Here is a 16,322-nt window from a genome sequence, read left to right as displayed (position 1 = left end):
CCATACTTCGCCACAGCAACGCGTGGCTGGGCACAGATAGTGGCCATATAAGACTTAAGCACAGCCACACCAATGAATGCCTCATTACCGTATTTAGCAAGTGAGAGAACATGCCTTTCCCCATGTTCTCGAAGTTTTGGGAAAAGGAACTATTGCATGAGAAAACCAGCCCTGGGTCCTTGGGATGTCTAGTTTACCTGGGCCAGGTCCCCACTCACTGAAGTCTCCTTTCCCCCCTTTTTTTTCTTCCTTCCTTTCTCCTTTCCTCCCTCTTTTCCTTCCTTACCCTTTTTCTTCCTTCCTCACTCACGCCACACGGGCTGTGGCGCAGGCTGGTGAGCAGCTGCTGCAACAAATCACTCTGACCATGAGGTCATGAGTTCGAGGCCAGCCCGTGGCGGGGTGAGCACCCGAGAATTAAAAATAAAAATATAGCCCCTGCTCGTTGCTGACCTAGCAACCCGAAAGATAGTTGCATCTATCAAGTAGGAAATAAGGTACCACTTATAAAAGTGGGGAGGAAAGTTTAAGAAATTTACAACGCTGGAATGAGGAAGTGCCATCAGAGTGGATGATGAAGCAGCTGCTCCCCCCGGTGGCCAGAATCAAACATCCCCTCAGGAGAAGGTTAAATTGCCTCTGCGTCTGTCTGTCTGTCTCTGTCTCAGTTTGATGTGTTTATGGGCATTGAATGTTTGCCCTATATGTACATAATGTGATCCGCCCTGAGTCCCCTTTGGGGTGAGAAGGGCGAAATATAAATACTGTAAATAAATAAAATAAATTTTCCTTTCCTCCTTTTTTTCCACTCTGCCTGCCTTCCTTCCCCTTTTTCCTCTGGGAAGCTTGGCTTGTTAGAGGTTCTTTGGAAAACTATGTCTCTCGTGTATATAATTTGCCCTAAACACTCCATTTTTTTCCCTATGTGTTCCTATTTTGCATATATGTTGTGTTAACCTAATGTTTTATGCTCCTGAGATCCCCATTCTTTCCTTTTGGGGGAAACCTTGTTCCTAAACAGAAAGATGTCGTGCATCCCACACAATTGCATAGCCTGGGGAAAAGAAACCAAGCTAGGAATTTCCTCATCAATTCCCAGCTTTACCCATCTCTTGGACTTCATCTGGACATTGTAATACAATAGCTTATCCGGGCAGGGCAATCATCTCTCACTGCCCCTCTGAGGAAGAACCAATTTCACCACCCTGCACATTTGATGAACGGGACCTCTCGCATCAGAAGGAAATCTGCATTTCTACAGCCAAACCCATCTTCTGTCATTTTTGCATGATTGCATTAATATATGATGTTTTGTTTCTCTGGGGTCTAGAACCGCCAGCCCAGCCCTATAAAGGAGCCATGCCATGTTCATCTCATAAAACAATAGGATTCCTGGGTAGGGCCAGAAAATGTCTTCAATCACTTTGTTATTTTCCTGTTCAGTAAAAGGAACCCCATTCATCGACACTTAATCATCCCTTGTCCCAGCCCATGCTGGCCAGTGAGCCAAACCCCTCTCTGTGACTGGTCAGAATTAGAGGCTTGGCTGCAGCTTGTGTATAAAAGGGGCTGTGAAACTGTATTCTGTATGCTATCTACTTTGTGAATGAATCACTAGCTAGCATCTTATCTGCAGATAATAAAATCTTCCTTGGCTGAAAATCACCTTCTCTCGTTGTTTGCTAATTTCAATTGGGCCTAATCTGAATGCTCGCCATAGCAGGGAATCACTCAAAATGGGCAGGTCAGGTGGATCACTTGCCTGAGTTTCTGCCAATAGGCATCTCCCTGGTCTCACTGACAGGAGTTGCCTCCTAAAATGGGGCCAACAGAACCAAGGTCCGATCCTATGTGTTTTATGTTCCTTTAAGTTACCTGTTGACGTATGGCAACCCAATGAATTTCATAGTTTTCTTAAGCTAGGAATCCACGCAGGAGGTTTTGCCTGCTCCTTCCTCTGAAACAGAACCTACAGCACCTGATATTTGCTGGTGGTCTCCCATCCAAGTACCAACCCGGGCAGACCCTGCTTAGCTTTCCAAGATCCGATGGGAGTTTTGTGCCTTTCGGATAGCTAGGCATCCTGTCCAATCTTTCAGATGAAATGTTAAGAACATAGGACATGTGTGGAAAAGCAGCATCAAATTGTGGCCAATAATATGGCAATACAGTAGAGTCTCACTTATCCAACATAAACAGGCCGGCAGAATGTTGTATAAGTGAATATGTTGGATAATAAGGAGGCATTAAGGAAAAGCCTATTAAACATCAAATTAGGTTATGATTTTTACAAATGAAGCACCAAAACATCACGTTGTACAACAAATTTGGCAGAAAAAGTAGTTCAATACGCAGTAATGCTATGTAGTAATTACTGTATTTATGAATTTAGCACCAAAATATCACGATATATTGAAAACATTGACTACAAAAATGCGTTGGATAATCCAGAACGTTGGATAAGCGAGTGTTGGATAAGTGAGACTCTACTGTATGTATTAATGAAAGGGGATGCTGCCGGTGGCATGGTGGGTTAAACTGCTGAGCTGCTGAACTTGTTGACCAAAGGTTTGGTGGTTCGAACACAGGGAGCGGGTGAGCTCCTGCTGTTAGCCCCAGCTTCTGCCAATCTAGCAGTACGAAAACATGTAAATGTGAGTAGATCAATAGGTACTGCTCTGGTGGGAAGGTAACGGCGCTCCATGCAGTCATGCCGGCCACATGACCTTGGAGGTGTCTATGGACAACGCCGGCTCTTTGGCTTAGAAATGGAGATGAGCACCAACCCCCAGAGTCAGACATGACTAGACAATGCCTGGGGAAAACCCTAACATAACCTTGAAAGGTAAATTTATGCTGCTCTAGAGATTTCAACATGGAGCAATGGATTCAAACTGGAGAAAAAAAGGTTCCACCTAAACATTAGGGGAAAAAACTCTGACCCTAAGAGCTTTTCAGCAGTAGAAAAGGCTGCCTGAGAGTCTGGTTGACTCTCAAAGCAGAGGCTTGGATTGTTTCTTTCCGTATGATAGAGGGGTTTGGACTGGTTGAGCCAACAATGTGATGCGGCGGCAAAAAAAGCCAATGGGATTTTGGGCTTAATCAATAGGAGTCTAGTGACTAGATCCAGGGAAGTCATGCTACACCTGAATTCTATTCTGCCTTGGTCAGATCACAACTGGAATCACACTGTGTCCAATTCTGGGCACCGCAATTGAAGGGAGATGTTGAAGCTGGAATGTGTCCAAAGGAGGACGACTCAAAGCATCAAGGGTCTGGAGAACAATCCCTATGAGGAGCGGTCTAAAGAGCCGGGCATGTTTAGCCTGCAATAGTCAATATTGAATATGAATATTCATTCTACGATGCTTTGAGTTCCACCGGTGCCAAGACTAAGTGAGATGCTTGGGTCTTTGTGCACCAATACAGGCAGTCCCCAAGTTACAAGCATCCGACTTACAAACAACTCCTAGTTAAGAACAGAAGCGAGACAACAGAAAGTCAGAGAAATCTACCCCTTGGAAGGGAAATTCACTCTTGGAAGAGTTATTATCAGAGAGGAAAGGAGTCTTCACTGAAAATTCTTCACCAATCCTTTGGAGCCGCGGTGGCGCAATGGGTTAAACCCTTTGTGCTGGCTGAACTGCTGACCTGAAGGTTGGGTTGCTGACCGGAAGGTCGGCGTTTCGAATCTGCAAGACGGGGTGAGCTCCCATCTGTCAGCCCTAGCTTGCAGGGACATGAGAGACGCCTCCCAGCAGGATGGTAACACATCTGGGCATCCCCTGGGCAACGTCTCTATAGATTATCTCACACCAGAAGCGACTTGCAGTTTCTCAAGTCATTTTAGACACGATTAAAAAACAAAAACAAACAATACTATCCTTGTTCCCAATTTTTTCAAAATCCAATTCTCACAAGGGACAGAAAGCGATGGGCCAACTTCTGAACAGGGGCACAGACAGCAAAAGAAACACGGGAATTTACCTTGAATAAATAAATAAATAAATAAATAAACCCTGAACTGGGTTGCTGTGGGTTTTTTGGGTTGTATGGCCATGTTCAGGAAGCACTCTCTCCTGACATTTCTCCCACATCTATGGCAGGCATCCTCAGAGGTTGTGAGGTCTGTTTTTTTGTGAGGTGAGTTTCCAACAGACCTCACAACCTCTGAAGATGCCGGCCACAGATGTGGGCGAAATGTCAGGAGAGAATGCTTCCTGAACACGGATGGCCATACAGCCCGGAAAACTCTCAGCAACCCAGTATTTCCGGGTATGAAATGCATTTTTGGTTGTGGTCTCTCCATAGAGGTGGAAATGCCTGCATCCTGTCAATGATGGATAGGGGCATCAATCTTACAGAAATCAATATGGGAGTTGTAGTTTTAACAAGGTTTTCTTCCCTCTCTGTGTCCTCAGCAAACTACAACTCCCATAGCACTGAGTCATGGCAGTTAATGTGGTGCCAAACTGCATTAATCGCACAGCGTAGATGTACTTGACTTTCATGCAAGGCTCTCCAATAGACTGACTTTAATTAAAGATTTTCAGAATAGTTTGGAAAACCTCCATCCCAGAGAGGACAGAAGCAGAATTTAATCTATAGTATAAGGCATGTCTGCCCCCGTGTGGCCACTTCTGAAAATGCAACATTTTAAAAAATAAAATCTTTTCTGATGTGGGTTGCTGAGAGTTTTCGGGGCTGTATGGCCATGTTCCAGAAGCACTCTCTTCTGACATTTGGCCCACATCTACGGCAGGCATCCTCAGAGGTGTGAGGCCTGTTGCAAACGAGGCAAGTGGGGTTTTTATATACAGTAGAGTCTCACTTATCCAACCTTCACGTTCTGGATTATCCAACGAAGTTTGCCTTTTAGTAGTTAGTGTTTTTGTAGTCAATTTTTCAATACAAGTTTTGGTGGTAAATTAATTAGTATTAATTAACGTTAATTAGTTAATATGCATTAATGTTAATTAACACTCATTAACATTCATTAATCACAATTAATGTTTAATTACTATTAATTAATGAACGTTAATCAGCATTAATTAACATTAATGAATTAATAGTATTTAATTAATATTAACTAAGTCTTTAGCCTTCTCTGCCAAAAAGTGCTGGTGCCAAAATGCATTCATATCAATAAATTAATATTAATTAATGTGAATTACTATAGATTAATTAAGTTAATTAATGGAAATTACTATCAATTAATTAATTAATTAAAGTGCTAATTAATCACTATTAATTATCATTAAACTAATTATATTAATTAACATTAATTAGCATACATTAATTGAAATTAATTTCTGTTTATTGATATTAATTAATGTTAATTAATTACTTGAGACCATGACAGTTAAAGCGGTGCCAAACTGCATTAATAGGAATTTAACAATTAATAGTAATACTATTTAAATCTAATTATATTAATTAACATTAATTAGCGTACATTAATTGAAATTCATTACTGTTTATTAATATTAATTAATGTTCATTAATTAATTGAGTCCATGGCAGTTAAAGCGGTGCCAAACTGCATTAATATGAATGTAACAATTAATAGTAATACTATATAAAACTAATTATATTAATTAACACTTATTATATTAATATTTATTATGTTAATAATACATAATAATACGTACATTAATTAAAATTAATTACTGTTTATTAATATTAATTAATACTAATTAATTAATTGAGACTATGGCAGTCTAATAATACGTACATTAATCGAAATTAATTACTGTTTATTAATATTAATTAATGTTAATTAATTAATTGAGACCATGGCAGTTAAAGCGGTGCCAAATTGCATTAATATGAATTTAACAATTAATAGTCATACTAATCCATAATTGAATAATAGTAATTAATGTTATCAAAGCTATTAATATTACGTTTGTATTCATTGGAACACAACAGCATTCAGTTTTGCATTGCTTACTGATCAAGCCGCAAGACAAGCTTTGGACTTCAATTCCTAGGGATTCCTAGGCTTCCTGAACTTCTGGGAGTTGTAGTCCAATCTGCCACACTTTGGAATCCACGGCAATACTGTTTCAAGGGCGGCAAGACTACGCTTCCCGGCATGCACTTCTTCCGCAACGGCTAATGCGAGGTTCTGTATATGGAAAACGAGCCTACTAAATTGAACTACACTTCCCGGCATGCCTAGAGGTGAGCCGCCCCTCCCACGTGATGTCTAATGAGCCAATCGGGAGCGGCGGAACAGCCCTATACTCCTCCGCGGTGGCGGAAGCGACCTCCTTTTCGCCTGAGCGCCGCGGCTCAAGATGGCGGTCCAGATCTCCAAGAAGCGAAAGGTGGGCTCGTTGGCGGAGAAATCGGGGCTCCGGGGAAGGCGGGATTGGGGAAATGGCGGCGGGAAAAGGAGCCCCAAGGCGGGGTGTGCGGCAGGGGCGGCTCGGTGGTTCTTTCCGGGCGAGGATGGCGGAGGATGGGCGCGGATTGAGGCCTGGCCCCGTCTCCCCAGGCCTGACTGGACCAACATGGCGGCAAGATGAACTGAGAAAGAAAGTAGGCCTGGGCAGGGAAATGACTGTACTTTGTAGGGAGGGAGAGAAGGGCCAAAAGGGTCCTGTTTGGGACCCTTAGAACTGTTTGCACAGGGGATATGCCTCTTGTTCGATAGGCTGTTAGGAATTGTGGGAGTTGAAGTCCAAAACACCTAGAGGACCGGTTTGCCCATGCCTGCTCTTGTTGTATTTTCGCTTTTCAAGGCCACAGCTAGCTTCTCCGGCTTTGTAACAAGAGAGACTCCAAAGGACATCCAATCCAACCGCATTCTGCCAGGCAGGAAGATACCATTCAATCATTCCTGACAGATGGCCATACGGATTCTACTTCGAAACCTCCAGAGACTCCCAGGCAGCTTCTTACTATTCTTGTTTATTTTATTTATATACTACTTCTCCATACGGAGACTCAAAGTAACCCACAAAAAAACATTACAACTTAAAATATACACTAATAATACAGTATAAAAGGTAAAGGTTTCCCCTGACGTTAAGTCCAGCCGTGACCGACTCTGGGGGTTGGTGCTACATTAAAATATTATTATATACAGTCTTGCTTATCCAACATTCTGTATTATCCAACACAGTCTGCCTTTTAATAGTGTTTTTCTAGACAATGTTTTCAATACATCGCTATGTTTTGGTGCTAAATTCGTAAATACAGTAATTACTACAGTAGAGTCACTTATCCAAGATTTCTCCCTTTCACTCTCCATTTGTGCTTCTTCAAATTCCACAGCACTGCTGGCTACAGCTGACCTCTAGTTAGAGTGCTCAAGGGCCAGGGCTTAACAGTTCTCGGTGTCTATGCCACAGTTTTTAAGGTTAGCTTTAAGCCCATCTTTAAATCTCTTTTCCTGTCCACCTACATTCTGTTTTCCATTCTTGAGTTGAGAGTATAGTAACTGCTTTGGGAGATGGTGATCAAGCATAGCACAATATTAGTACTATATATCACTATACTGCAAAATTATTAGTAATATTACATGTAATAATTCTTCCTAATTTTTCGGTGAAATCTCTGTTTTCCTGCCATTTGAATCGATTCCTCGATTGTGTATTAGTCTCTAGTGCAGAAATAAACAAAACTGGACCCCCTCCTCAAAATGATATCCTTTTAAATACGTAAACATTTTATTTATTTTTATTTTATTTGGGAAATTTCTTTACTGCATTTCTCCAACAGACTTAAGGCATACAACAGCATAGAGCATACAGTTAACCCAAATAGGTTACGTAGTCCTTCCTTGTAGGATGCATTGATTGTTTTACATGTGTGTTTTAATTGCTGTTGTTTTGTACTGTATTTAATATGTTAGAAGCTGCTTTAGGTCCCTTCGTGGGAGAGAAGAGCGGGATATAAATAAATATTTTTATTATTGTTATAATCATTAAAATGTCCTTTACCCTTTCCCAAGCCTCAGGGCTACGGCTGTAATTCTCACTATCCCTTACTCTGCATGGCAGATAAAGGTGATGGGAGTTGTCATTCAGTAACATCTGGAGACCCAAAGTGGGTAAAAGCTGAACTGCACTAACCACTATGTAAATAATTATAGTTGGCTGTCTGTATCCATGGCTGCTTCCTCCATGGATTCAATGGCACTTTGAAGGCACCTGTGAGCAGGTACTGACAAGCAGGTGTGCCACTGAAGGTTGTTTCTGGGGTCTAATCCTGTGGTTTGATCTTTTCCAGTTTGTGGCCGATGGTATCTTCAAAGCGGAACTGAATGAATTTCTGACACGTGAGCTGGCTGAAGATGGCTACTCCGGGGTGGAGGTCCGAGTTACCCCAACCAGGACAGAAATCATCATCCTCGCCACCAGGTGACTTGTCTCATCAGGGTTTCTGCCAGTCCGCAAGAGTTATTCCCTTGTGTTTGGTGAGGAGAGCAGGCATACCTACTTTTTTATAAGGCCGATGGATAATTAGGATTTCCCTCAACATACTAAAACAGGCATAGGCAAGGCTATTAGGAATGGTGGGAGTTGAAGTCCAAACCCCTTGGAGGGGTGGAGTTTGCCCATGCCTGTACTAGAAGGTTGCCAGCACATTAAGGATTCTGAGATGCATGTAGCTTTATTTATACATATAAAGCTTTCCTTTTCAAATTTACCTTTTAAATACAATTTAGAAGATTTTTGGCTGGAAATAGCAATGGTGCTACTACAGGTATGGAGACTGATGTATGTGTGGCGTTAACATGTTTGAAAGCATTCCTGTGTTCAAATCCTCTGTGTCTTTAAAGTCAGTGTTTGGTTCATATCAGGCCACTTCCCACATCCTTGTGGCATTGATCTGACATCTTCCTGTGTTTTGCACAGACTCTCTGTTACTTATTTTCAACAGAGCGTTCCATCTGGTATTTTCAAAGTTGTTTTATCTGTCATGAAGAATGTCCATATTTCAAGTATCTTCAGTGATGGTGAAATGCAGACTGTATCACTACTGCTATTGGTCTATGTATCATTTTCCTAAGTATAATCCGTTTGCTCTTCATTTCAGAACCCAGAATGTTCTGGGAGAAAAAGGGCGCCGTATCCGTGAGCTGACCGCTGTGGTGCAGAAGCGGTTTGGCTTTCCCGAAGGAAGCGTTGAGGTAAGGGGCTTCTCTGGCTTCTTCTCTTTGTGGTTTTGGCCATCTTGCTTAGGTCCCCTTCAGTGATGATTCGATGACGAGTCAGAAAAGGATGCTCTTCTTCCCAGAGCAAACAGTTCAGTATCACGTTCTGTGGTGCTGAGCCTGGCTGCTCTGGGAGAGGTGTCCTGTTCATTGGATGATCTAGAGGCATTTGTCTGAGAAGGGTGAACCTTGAGCTTGCGCCCTTAAATAGGTTTAGAAATTGTGACTGAATTTAAGCTTGGGTTGGAGATTAAATTTGATATAGTCCAGGGGTGTTCTGGAATACATAATTGGAAGATGAATTGCCTTGAGCCACGCACTGCTGTAAAACGGAAGCTATGATTTTGTTTTGGGCCACATTCATTGTTGTCTTGGGCCACAAATAGTGAGAGCATATGGCATACAGTGGTGTTATGCCTAGTACAGAATACACATTCGAAATCTTTTTCACCATTTTATGCAACATTGCAACGTGTTTTTAAATTATAATTCAATTTAACAAATTTTAATTTAATATAACTACATCATTGGAATATGAAGAATTATCTTAAGCCACAAATAGTGAGAGCATAAGGCATGCAGTGGAACTATGCCTAGTACAGAATACACACTTGTATTGTTTTCACAATTCATTTTCTGCAACGTTGCAACAGAATTCCCTTGCACTTCGTTTTACTTTAACATTATAATTTAATTGAAAATTGCATTTTAGCATTTTTTGTTTCTTCTGTCCAAACCGTTTGCAATTATAATGCAGATCACAGATAATACTGCAGTACTTTTTGTAGACGTTATTATGATTATTCAATTCTGTTGTTGTCCACAAAGTTCATGCTTGAGAACCAGAAAATCGAGTTACCGATTTTTAAAAAAAACTTTTAAGTAATAGTGTGCAGTATCAAGGCCATAACTAGCTTGTACATGAGGTGTGTATGTGTTAGCAATAACTGATTGTCTGTACTAAAATGACAGCACAAAACACACTACCTTGTGAATCAGCGTGCTCCATGCATTAGTAGAACATAAAATTATTCATTTGATTAATGATGAAATCCAGGAATGAAATGGCAATATGTACCAGATACTGTTTCAATAGTGTAAGTTTTTGTTATGAAATTTCTCAGTCCATTTCTGCTGACCCAATGCTAAATTGCATCCAACCACAACCCTGATATCTGGTGGTTTCTTATGAGCTGTTGTGCTGTTATTTCCCCATGATGCCTCAATTTTTACTGAAGCCTCTCCTCTTCCATTAAAGCTTCCGAGACTTTGCCCCCTTGTGCTAGGCATGTCCAGAAGGATGCTTTCCTTCCAAATAGGCCAAACAGATTGGGTCACCTGGTTGGGTTTGCCACCAACACTAAAGTGTTGGCATGGCTGTATCTCCAGGTTGAGCTGGTGTTTTGGGACCTTTGGTTAAGGGAGCACCTTCTTGGTATTGTACGAGGCACAGCCCCAGGGGGCTCTCCGTTGACACATGATGTGTCCATGCCTTTATGGGATGCCTTGATTCAGTCTGTGGCGTAGAGGTCAACTCCTCAAGCCTTGGGAAGGCCCAGTGGATCCCTGTGGTAGTGACAAATCCTTTTTCATGTAAGTATTTCATAGCTTTGTTGAACCCCAAGGAAAGGGGCACCTGTGCAGCAGGCTTTAGTGGTCTTGTGTATAGCATTGATAAAAACTTACACACAGGTATATCTGAGTTAAAGAAGTAGATCTGTTCCTGGGCTTTACTTTAGTAGAAACTTTGGGACCAGAGGCAGAAATGGAAAAATAGGGATAGGTTCCTACAGCACACAAAAAAATCAACAGGTTTTGGCAAAGTTTTTATTCAAAGCTAAAATTGTGCACAGGTGAAATGAAGCAATGAGGTAAGGCGAGCCTTGCATACATAAAACATGTTGAGTATTGTAGATACCACTGTTCTTTCAACAGCCTCTATTTTTCTTAGCATTTGTGTTTTGGTGGTAAAACTTACAGATCTGTTTTTTCAATATGCCAGAGTAGCTGGTGAGGCAGGCTAATCTGATTTTCTCTTCTGCGTTGTACTTCACACATGCTCAGTAAGTAATTAGGGAGGCAGCAATTTGCTTTGCCTGAATGTTGGAATGCAGCAGTGTCTTTCTCTAGCTCTCTTTCACCATTTGTGTGATGCTTATTTTGCAAAAAAAACTTATTAGACAAAACAACATGCAGCTGGGTAGGGCTGCCATGAAAACACGATAAAAGGGAGCTTCTGGATCAGAGGCTTAGTTGTCTTGAGTCATGCCTGTATTCTGCTTTCTCTTCCAGCTCTATGCAGAGAAGGTGGCCACAAGGGGACTGTGTGCGATTGCCCAAGCTGAGTCCTTGCGATACAAGCTTTTGGGGGGGCTCGCAGTGCGTAGGTAAGTACCCACACTCTTCATTGAAAGTATTTCAAGTGGTAAACTTAGTGTACATTTGCTGCCACATTTCCTTTTTTTCTCCCAGTTGCTTTCTCCATTTATGTGTGTGTAACTCAAAATACTGCATTTCCTTCCAATATTGTCTAGCTTTTATCAGTTGTTTTGTTGCTTTAAACATCTCTGAGAAATCTTTACTTAGGAGAGGTACTTAGGAGAGATATCATTTATCTGCACTTCGTAAGCTTGAAAGTACATCTAGTTCCCAATAAGACACTGGAGGACCTATGATTCCTAGTGAGAACACTTCTCTGGGCTTTTCTACGTCCTCCAGAATGATTCTATGGCCAGTGTTCAGTAGAAGTGAATATAGAGTTGCCCTTATTTTTTATTCATGGTTTTTCCACTTTTAGAAGAGTTTAAAAAAGTGGAGGGCTCTACAGTTTGCAGTGGAAACATTACTTGTTTGGAGCATTAATGATCTGCTTTGTGCTCCTTTGTAACTTTGGTTCTCACCACACTTGTTTGTGGCCTCGTGGAACAAATCCCTTCCGTGATGATACGATGACGAGTCAGAAATGGCCACCCTCCTGCCCAGAGTCAACAACATTGTGCCACGTTCTGTGGCTCTCTGTTTAGTTGCTCTGGTCAATGGTGTCCTCTTCCTTGGATGATCCTGAGGCATTTGTCTGAGAAGGGATGCTGTGCAAAATCATTAGAGCTGAGCATTGTGTTGTCCTTCCTCTTTTACTTGTAATCAAGTGTTCTTGATAATAAAAGAGGACAAAAAGGCTTACACATCTATTTCCACCTTCCTAGGGCCTGTTATGGTGTCCTTCGCTTCATCATGGAGAGCGGAGCCAAGGGCTGTGAAGTGGTGGTTTCTGGCAAGCTCCGAGGTCAGCGAGCCAAGTCCATGAAGTTCGTGGACGGCCTGATGATCCACAGTGGGGACCCCGTCAACTACTATGTCGACACTGCTGTGCGCCACGTCCTCCTCAGGCAGGGTAAGCAGTGGAGGGATATTTGGTATCTTCCGTAGGGCACAGTGTAGTGTAGGAGCTTTTGGTAGCAATCACAGGCTAAAATATGCAGGATGACTAAGGCCCTAACTTTGCTAGAAGAGTCTCTAAAGCTGACTCCCATGTTTGTGTGTAAGGCAGGCATGGGCAAACTTTGGCCCTCCAGGTGTTTTGGCTGCAGCTGTCAGAATTCCTGACAGTCCAAAACCCATAGAGGACTGAAGTTTGCCTATGCCTGCACTAACCAGTTAAAATTCTGCCCCTTTATCAAAGGACAGTATTGCTGCTTCTTCACTTCCAACAAGTGGTTTGCAACTAGCACGCTCTTCCTTGTGCCTAGAAAGGTTCTTCCCCTTTTGCAGGCTGTTTTAGTCTTACTGATCAGTCCAAGCAGAATGAAAACTATAAGGTGATGTTCTGTTCTATCCAGTTTGCTCATAACTTGTTATTAATGCCTGTCCGTTAGACCAGGATCTGCAACAGCATAGCTATGAAATTGTAAGCATACTTGATCTGCCGAAAGCCCCGAAAACTTCCTTAAAAGCCAGATAGTGGTCCAAAACACTGTTGGGTGAGGGATTGCAGGATGATTTGACCAGCCTTCTCCCACCAGCAGCTTATGGTATAACTGAGCTTTGAAAGGATCCTCCTGCTAACCCTATTTGTCCTTTTTGCATCATTGGTTGTTGTGAGGGTCCCCATCATCTTTCAGGGTCCTCCTTTTAAGCACCACCTTTGCTCAGGGTGGGTGAGTGGCCTTTCAAGTGGTTTAAGGGACGTATGACATAAATCATGAATGTTCTTCAAACCACCTTAAAAGAAATAGTTGTGTTATATGTGTATGCATGTTCGCCCCTTCAATTCAGCTGTCAACATAATGTGAGAAGAATGAGCCTATAGTTCTGAGTTATTGTTTCTAAATAGTTTGAAATTTTAGCTTAAAATCAGGCATGTGCAAACTTCAGCTTTCCAGATGTTCTCGACTTCAACTCCCACAATTCCTAATTGCCGATAGGGAGTTGAAATCCAAAAAATCTGGAGAGGCTGAAGTTTGCACATGCCTGACTTAAATAGACTGTTGAGACTAGTTATGTTGGCTAGGGATATAGTTGGACCCAGCTGAAGTATATCCCTGTCAGGGAGGCCTTTTTAGCATGTTTTTGAAGGCCTTGATTTTGCCAAGAGAGGTTGCAAACGTAAAGATGTGTAAGGAGTGCTATTGAGACAATGGCAGTTGTGGCAGAATGAAGCAGAGCCTCCAGCTGGGCTGCCTATCTCTATATGAATGCCCATCCCCTGACCCTGTATCTCCCTACCTTAGGTGTGCTGGGCATTAAGGTCAAGATCATGTTGCCCTGGGACCCGAGCGGGAAAATCGGCCCCAAGAAGCCCTTGCCGGACCACGTCAGCATTGTGGAGCCAAAGGAGGAGATCCTGCCCACCACCCCCATCTCTGAGCAGAAGGGCACCAAGCCAGAGCAGCCCCCCATGCCACAGCCAGTCCCCACTGCCTAGAAGGGTGAGTGGCCTTCCTCTTGTCCTCACATTAGCCAAATATTCTGGGGGATTTCTTGGGTTGACTATATTAGAACAGGCCTGGGCAAACTTTGGCCGTCCAGGTGTTTTGGACTTCAGCTCCCACAATTCCTGACAGCCTCAGGCCCCTTCCCCTCAGGAAGGGGCCTGAGGCTGTCAGGAATTGTGGGAGTTGAAGTCCAAAACACCTGGACGGCCAAAGTTTGCTCATGCCTGTATTAGAATCATGAAATGATCTATTTTTAATTTATTTTTTTATCACAGGTTTTCCAGTGTCTGGAAGAAAGAGCTTGACATCTTGTACAAATATCTCTTAATAAAATCTGGAAAATACAACTTTGGTAAAGGCTGGTTTTGTAGATTAAAATTGATCTGCGGGGAGAAAACACTCTGGCCTTTCCCGGTGAGCTATACTGTCTGACCGTAGAAGGACAAGTGCTCAAGCTGTATTGATGCTCTCAAAACTTCCTCCGGTTTAGTTTCTTAAATTTACTGATTTCAGGAGACATTCCTATTGACTGCTCCCACCCACCTTTTAGCCTTTTCTTAGTTGGATGTAGCCACTTTTTCTTTCTACCTGTTTAATTATAATTTTTGCTCATTTATTCCTTAATCCCAGCAAGCCAGGGATCACATGTTGACTGTACTTCAGCAATATATAGTTAGAATTAATGGTGTACTCTCATCAGTAATTTAAAGACAGCTGTTTAGAGTTTGACTCCAATATTAGTGACTTGAAAAATCCTAACCTAACAGCAACAGCCGTAAGTCTCAAAATGGTTTCTCAATAAACTATTTTGGCTGAGGACTGATTTTGAGGAGTGGGGCTGGTTACATGCTCCTCTGAGATGTGGGACACTGAACGAAACAATTCTGTTCTATTGATCAAGCTCAGTTTTTGCTAACCAGTTAAAAGTTCTACCCCCTCATCAAAAGACAGAACAGATAAAAAAGTACAGTGGAATCTTGACTTAAGAGCATCCCACTTAAGAGTGTTTTGAGTTAAGAGCCATCACCCCACCAGTGTTTTGCTTTGACATACAAGCAACATTTTGAGTTAAAAGTTAGGGCCAGAGGGAGCACTAGCACCAGAGTACAGGGCTTTAGGGCATCAAGGGAGCAGCCTCCATGCCTTGTGTTCCTGTCTGCTTTGGGAGATGGGATAAACTTCCAAGGGAGCAGCGGAAAGAGCAGTGATGGAGCTCAATGGCAAGTTTTAATGCTGTTATCTAATTACTTCTAGTTTATTTTAAACTTCCAATTTGTAACTGAAGACTGTTGACCTTGAATTTTTCACTTTTATTGAAGTCCATCTTAGAGCAGTTAATGCAGTCTTAAGGCTTTAACTGTGAAGGGCTTGGAAACACCAAAGCTGTCCTAGAAGCTCCAGAAGTTGTCTGCTTGTTTTTGTAAACATACTAAGACTGGAACAAATCCAGATAATAGAGCAAAGTGGCTGAGAGTGTCTGATAGTGGAGTTTGAGAAGGAGATTACACTGCTCTGAATCTTATTTGTTTTCTCCTCGATCAATTGGAAGAGCCTATAGTCCTGTTTCCTAGCCTCGGCAGGAATGCTCATTGCTCAAAGTTTTTCCTACTCTGTTTTCCACCTGATTTCTGGTTGCTACACTGGTGTGCAGCTCGGTCGCTTACAAGGAAGCAGAGAGCTCCTTAACACGCAAGGCTGAAGACTCGAACACTCAGTTAGCTGCTTACACCTGGGAACTCTTCTGGAGCTCAAATCTGTTGAAGTAGTAGATTGCAAGGGAACGAGGCATCTGAAGATACAAGGACTGTAGATAAAGGCCAAGTACAAATATTAACACCAAACATCAAAAGATAATTTGCAATCTGATTGTTGGCTAGCTTTACTAAAGCCATTACAGCTTTGGGAGATTGCTGTCCACTTTACCCTTGTCCGCTTTGAGGAACTTGGGGTTAATTGGTGGTGTGTGATTATTTCTAGTACATTTGGCTTCCTGAAGAGAGTGAGTGTGAGTGAGAGCAGGGGGGGAGGTTGGAGTGAGCGGGCTGGAACAGATTAATTACACTTCAATGAGAAAATTTGCTTTGAGATAGGAATGATTTAAGAGCTCAGTCACAGGACGAATTAAACTCTTAGCTCAAGATATCACTTTACTCGTAAAGTCTGAAATCATCCACATCTTTGCTTTTTTGAAGCAATGAATGAATGGCTGTGTTGAGAGGACA

At 42.2% G+C, this 16,322-nt stretch overlaps 1 protein-coding gene and 2 non-coding genes across 3 annotated transcripts; all 3 read left to right on the top strand.

Moving 5' to 3' along the window:
• Positions 1–6,181: 6,181 nt before the first annotated feature.
• Positions 6,182–14,447, top strand: rps3 (ribosomal protein S3). The gene is made up of 7 exons (XM_003225417.3): positions 6,182–6,332; positions 8,242–8,372; positions 9,052–9,145; positions 11,462–11,556; positions 12,373–12,560; positions 13,897–14,094; positions 14,376–14,447. The coding sequence occupies exons 1-6, from the start codon at positions 6,303–6,305 to the stop codon at positions 14,088–14,090; spliced, it is 732 nt and encodes a 243-aa protein (XP_003225465.1). The 5' UTR covers positions 6,182–6,302; the 3' UTR covers positions 14,091–14,094; positions 14,376–14,447.
• On the top strand, positions 9,203–9,351 carry LOC134298146 (small nucleolar RNA SNORD15). Its single transcript, XR_010005095.1, has one exon. It is a non-coding gene; the product is annotated as a small nucleolar RNA SNORD15 (small nucleolar RNA).
• On the top strand, positions 12,102–12,251 carry LOC134298147 (small nucleolar RNA SNORD15). The gene has a single exon (XR_010005096.1). It is a non-coding gene; the product is annotated as a small nucleolar RNA SNORD15 (small nucleolar RNA).
• Positions 14,448–16,322: the final 1,875 nt, after the last annotated feature.

Source organism: Anolis carolinensis, chromosome 3, assembly GCF_035594765.1.
Source record: "Anolis carolinensis isolate JA03-04 chromosome 3, rAnoCar3.1.pri, whole genome shotgun sequence".
Classification (NCBI taxonomy): domain Eukaryota; kingdom Metazoa; phylum Chordata; class Lepidosauria; order Squamata; family Dactyloidae; genus Anolis; species Anolis carolinensis.
The sequence above is the reverse complement of the archived record's forward strand: the minus strand, read 5'-3'. Positions and strand labels throughout refer to the sequence as shown.